This window comes from Choloepus didactylus, chromosome X (assembly GCF_015220235.1).
Source record: "Choloepus didactylus isolate mChoDid1 chromosome X, mChoDid1.pri, whole genome shotgun sequence".
NCBI lineage: Eukaryota > Metazoa > Chordata > Mammalia > Pilosa > Megalonychidae > Choloepus > Choloepus didactylus.
In genome coordinates this window covers 91,896,215-91,902,395 of record NC_051334.1, presented here as the reverse complement: position 1 = coordinate 91,902,395, position 6,181 = coordinate 91,896,215, and the positions used below count along the sequence as shown (strand labels likewise).

Sequence of the window (6,181 nt, the reverse complement as noted above, 5' to 3'; positions counted from 1 at the left end):
ACCAAATAACACTGCAAAGTTTGCAAACACTGTAAACTGGTGATGGAGGACAGTAGTTTCCAAGGAACATACTTAATCAGACCCTCAAAGTGCCCTAGAAACCTGTATTTTTAACAAAAGACCCAGTGATTCTAGGTTTTGATTAAAAGTATGGTTTAGGAAAAGCAATTCTAACCTTACCATGTGTCAGATTAAATATACAATGAAACTAAATTATGTCATGTAATTGAACTAAAAAACACCCCATAGTTTTCTCTACACAAAGTATTAACAGATATCTAAATACAATACAATTTTAAAAATGAGATAAAATGAAATTGTGTATATGTAGTTGTATTCATAAAGATACGTATGCTAACCAAAAGCTATCCAACAATGTGAAACATTAATGGCAAATTCAACTACAAGTGAATATGTTTCTCTGAATTCATGTTTCATTGAGCATCAAAAACCACTAGTCTTTTAATCCTTCTCTTGTACATTATTCTGTATCCACATTCTCTGCATCTGATTGGATCCCTGGATTTTATTTCACTTTCTGTGTGACATTCTCCACAGATATAGATCATTGGCTGCTGCTTTGGGGGTTGCACATCCTTCTGGGTGTCTATTGTTAGTCCACAGCACAGAGAAACCCTCTCATACCTGGAATACCTGGGTGTTCTTTTATATTCCTTATTCTATATTTTAAAACATTTAATATTTTAAAAATATTTTTCTTTATTTTAGAGTAATGTAAATGATCAAAAATTGATTGTGGTGATTAATGCACAACTATATGATGATACTGTGTGCCAGTGATTGTATACTTTGGATGGATTATATGTTATGTGAGTATATCTCAACAAAATTGCATTAAAAAGGAAAGTGGGGGGGAACCTAAGATGGTAGCTAGGTGAGACAGGGAAAAAAAAAATCTCCGTGAAAAATACTAGAAAAAAAAACAGAAGGAGACCCAGAGTACCAGTTTCAGCGATGCACCAGTTGGATGAGGCCTCCTAGCACCACAGGGGCTGTATACTTGGTGTAACCAGGAGTCTGCATTCTGAAACGAGTGAGTAAGCCGGCTGGAAGGCCCACAGCCATGCTGCAGTGTGGGGAAGGCAGGGGTTGGTGGCTGGAGACAAACTGGTTCTTTAAAAAAAAAAGGGGGGGAAACCCAGGAGTGGCCGCAGTTGCCGATGGTGGAAACCGCACAGCGAAACACAACAGGAGTGAACTGAGCCAGCCTCTCAGTGTCGGCCGTGGAGGATAGCTCACGGCAGACACCCTCGGGAGCAGGGGAGTGCAGGGGAGAGCCGGAGGGAGGGAGAAGCCCCGTGGCTTGTAGCTGGATCCCTGGAGGGCTGGATAAACTCATGCCCGGAGCTGTGCCCACAGCCCAGAGCCCTGCCAGTTGTCCCAGAGCTGGGAAGGAGGAACTGTGCAAAGAGAGGGGGGTGTGGAGATGCCTTGTTCAACCATTTTTGCTTCAGGCTGAGAGCGCCCCAGCATGGCAGGGCAGCCCAGGGCTTCCCTTGAGGGACGGCACACAGTTTTGATGTAGCACAGCCCTCCCTCAGCAGAGGTCCTGGAAGATCACAGCTGAGAAAGAGGGCCCACTCAGAAAACCCAGGGACACTGTGCCAAGTCTGGTGGTTTGTGGGTCAGTGAGAGAGAGGGTCTGGGACAGATCTGAAATGAAGGCTTAGACTCTTGTGATGGCCTTCAATCTCCAGGAACACCTGGAGGGATTGAATATTAAAACTGCCCTGCCTCCCTGGCCACCTGGACACATGCCCCACATTCAGGGCGGATGGCTCTAGCAACACACCCAAACTGAGTTCACCAACTGAACCCCCACAAGAATCATTTCCCCACACACCATGGGGACAAGGTTGGGGAGAGCTGACTTGAGGGGTATAGGTGACTCACAGACACCACCTGCTGGTTAGCTAGAGAAAGTGTACGCCACCAACCTGTGTTTCTGAAAAATTAGATTGGCATTTTTTTTAACAACTCAAAAGAGCCCTATCAAGCAAAGCAAATGCCAAGAGGCCAAAAACAACAGAAAATCTCAATGCATATGATAAAACCAGATGATATGGAGAACCCAAGTCCAAACACCCATATTAAAATATCAGAAGACACCCAGTTCTTGGCTCAATTAATCAAAGAACTACAATTGAGGAATGAAAACATGGAAAAGGATTTAAAGGACATCAAGAAGACCATGGCCCAGGATATAAGCGACATAAAGAAGATCCTAGAAGAGCATAAAGAAGACATTGCAAGAGTAAATAAAAAAATAGAAGATCTTATGGAAATAAAAGAAACTGTTGGCCAAATTAAAAAGATTATGGATATTCACAATACAAGATTAGAGGAAGTTGAACAAAGATTCAAAGTCCTAGAAGTCCACAGAACAGAAAATGAAAAAACAAAAGAAAGAATGGAGAAAAAAATTGAAAAAATCAAAATGGATCTCAGGGATACAATAGATAAAATAAAACGTCCAAACTTAAGACTCATTCGTGTCCTGGAAGGGGAAGAGAAGGGTAAAGGTCTAGAAAGAGTATTCAAAGGAATTGTTGGGGAAAACTTCCCAAACCTTCTACACAATATAAATACACAAAGCATAAAAGCCCAGTGAACTCCAAATAGAATAAATCCAAATAAACCCACCCCAAGACATATTCTGATCAGACTCTCAAATACTGAAGAGAAGGAGCAAGTTTTGAAAGCAGCAAGAGAAAAGCAATTCACCACATACAAAGGAAACAACATAAGACTAAGTTGTGACTACTCAGTGGCCACCATGGAGGCAAGAAGGCAGTGGCATGACATATTTAAAATCCTGAGAGAGAAAAATTTCCAACCAAGAATAGTTTATCCAGCAAAACTCTCCTTCAAATTTGAGGGAGAGCTTAAATTTTTCACAAACAAATGCTGAGAGAGTTTGCCAATAAAACACCTGCCCTACTCCAGATACTAAAGAGAGCCCTACTGACAGAGAGACAAAGAAAGTAGAAAGAGATACAGAGAATTTTAACAGACATATATAGAACATTACATCCCATATCACCAGGACACTCATTTTTCTCTAGGGATCATGGATCTTTCTCCAGAAGAGACCATAGGCTGGGACATAAAACAAGCCTCAATAAATTTAAGAAGAAAAAAGGAAATTGAATATATTCAAAGCACATACTCCAACCACAATGGAATACAAATAGAAGTCAATAATTTTTTGAATTGTAACTCCACTATTTACTTCCTACATAATATAAAATACATAAACTCTAAAGACAAATCAGTGGTTTTGAACTCAACATAAAATATGTAATTTTTGACAAGAACTATATAAAGGTGGGGGAATGGAGGAGTATAGGAACATAGTCTATGTGTCCTATAGAAGTTAAGCTGGTATCAAAGAGAAATGGGGGAAGGGGCAATGGGGAGTTAAGAAATGAGTGTAAGGTTGCTGTTTGAGGTGAAGGGAAATTTCTAGTAATGGAGGGTGGGAAGGTGATAGCATTAGAACATTCTAAATGTGATTAATCCCACTAATGGAATGCTAGGGAGGGGTTGGAATGGGAAGATTTAGGCTGTATATATGTTTCCACAATTGAGAAACAAAAACAGTCTAAATAGACAACAATTGAATGCCAAGGATGACCCTGGATAGGATTGGACGATGGAGGACAGGAGGCTCAAAGGGACATAGTTGAGAAATAAGGAAAAGGAAATATAGAATGTAAGCTTTGTATCATTGTTGAATCTCTTGTACTTCTTAGCTGTGCTTAATGGGATTGCATAAAAGAATGTTCTTGTTCATGGGAATTGTATATGAGAATTATAGTGTTTGTTCAAGGAGGTGTGCAGCTAGCTCTCATATGTCCAGAAGACAGAGCAATAGATGATGGATGATGGATAGGGAGAGAGGGAGGGAGGGAGGGAGAGAGGGAGGAAGGGAGGGAGAGAGGGAGGAAGGGAGGGAAAGAAATAGCAGTGGGACAACACGTTAAAGTTTGTGGATTGGGGGGTATCGGGGGTATCAGGGGGGTCAGGGAATGCTGGAGTTCTGTGTATGGGGTTTGTATGGTTTTTGCAACTGTTCCTATAACTTTGAATTTATTCCAAAATAAAATGTTAAAACAAAATAGATTGGGGTGATGAATGCATGACTATATAATGGTACTGTGAACAGTTGATTGTACATCATGGATGACTGTACATTATGTGAATATATTTCAATAAAACTAAATTTAATTTAAAAAAAGGAAAGTGGTAAAATTAAGAGTTATAAAGGGAACAAAATGAAGAGAAAAAAGCTTAATAGAAGAGAATAAATATTTACACTATCTATAGCAAGAAAAGTGTTTATTTCTTGTCAAGTAAAATACATTTATAAAATAAATAAGACCACCATCAAAACCCCAATGGATAAATAGGTAAAGTATTCAGAAATTTAAAGAGATAATATAGATAGTGAAAGGGAAAAGCACACAAAAGCATTGCTAATAGCTAATGAAATGTAAGTGAACTATAAGTGAATTACATCAGCACATATTACAGCAAAACCTATTTTTTAATGATAAAAGTCTTCAGAGGATGGGGAGAGCAAGTAAAGCTCTTCATTGCTGATGATTTTATAAATTGCACATTTCTGGAGAAATATTCTCCTATGATGAAACAATAAAAATGTTCTGTGGTTCAAAAACAATGGTGCTGGGAGAACTAAATATCCATATAATAAAGAATGCAAGAGTATCCATATCTCACACCATTTATGAAAATTACCTCAAAATAGATCAGAGACCAAAATGTAACAACTAGGTTTCTAAAACTCCTAGAAAAAAAATGTAGAGAAGCATCTTCAGTATCTCATGGTACTCACAGTTTCTTAGAATTTACATGCAAAGTTCAAGCAACAACAAAAATAGATAAAAGAGAGCTCATGAGAATTAAAATCTTTTGCATATGAAAAGACTTTGCCATGAAAGTGAAAAGACAACATACTCAATGGGGGATAATATTTGAAAAGCACATATCCAAGAAGAGTTTAATATCCATAATATACAAAGAAATCCTACAGCTCAACAATATAAAGACAACCCAATTGAAAATGGGAAAAAGACTTGAGTAGACATTCTTCTAAAGATGATATACAAAGGGTGAAAGGCACATTAAAAGGTGAACACCACTAGCTATTAGGTAAATGCAAATCCAAAACCATAAGATATAATTTCACACCAGCTAGAATGCATATTATTTAAAAATAATAAAACTACAAGAATTGAAGAGGATGTTTTGAAAAAGGAGCACTCTTTCATTGCTGGTGGGAATATAAAATGGTGCAGCCACTGTGGAATACAGCTTGACAGTTCCTCAGGAAGCTAAATATGTAATTATCTTAAGACCTGTCACCTTGCTTATAGGTATATATCTGGAAGACGTGATAGTGGGGACTGAACAGATATTTGTACACCAATGTTAATAGTGGCATTATTCGCAATTACCAAAATATGTAAGCAATGAAAGGGTCCAGAAATGCTGAATGGATAAACGAAATGTGGTATATACATATGATGGAATATTTTCCAGCTTTAAACAGGAATGAAGTCCTGATACATGGGACAATATGGGTGAACTATGAAAGCATTATTCTGAATGAAATAAGCCAGATATGACTGGTCAAATATTGTATGATGTCACTGTTATGAACTAATTAGAATAAACAATATCATAGAGTTAGAAACTATAGTATATGTTACTGGGGGATAGAAAGCAGTTGAGAAAGTGGAGCTCATGCTTAGTTTGTACAAAATTTCCCTTTAGGTTGATTGCAAAGGTTTGGAAAAGGATTGTGGTGATGGTAGAACATAAAATTTAATGTAATTCACAGTGTTGAATTATGTATGTGAATTTGGTTGAAGGGAAATTTTGGTTCATGTTTATTACTGGAATTAATGTTAGAAGATAAAACATGGGACTATATAACACAGTGAACCCTATTTTTGATGATGGGTTGAGGTTAATAGTACAAGTATAAGAATGTTCTTTCATGAATTATAACAAATTTATGATACTAATACAAGATATTAATAATAGGATGGAATATGGCAAAAATACACCTAATGTAAACTATGGTTTATAATAATACTATTTTAATATTCTTTCATCAATAGTAACAAAGGTA

General features: G+C 37.5%; 1 protein-coding gene across 1 annotated transcript in view; it reads right to left on the bottom strand.

Moving 5' to 3' along the window:
• Positions 1–434: 434 nt before the first annotated feature.
• LOC119522251 (DNA-directed RNA polymerases I, II, and III subunit RPABC4-like) overlaps positions 435–6,181 on the bottom strand; it is a 145,625-nt gene continuing 139,878 nt past the window's right edge. The window contains exon 2 of the mRNA XM_037820845.1: positions 435–607. Within this exon, the coding sequence (XP_037676773.1) occupies positions 435–607 (173 nt within the window). The remainder of the gene's footprint in view (positions 608–6,181) is intronic.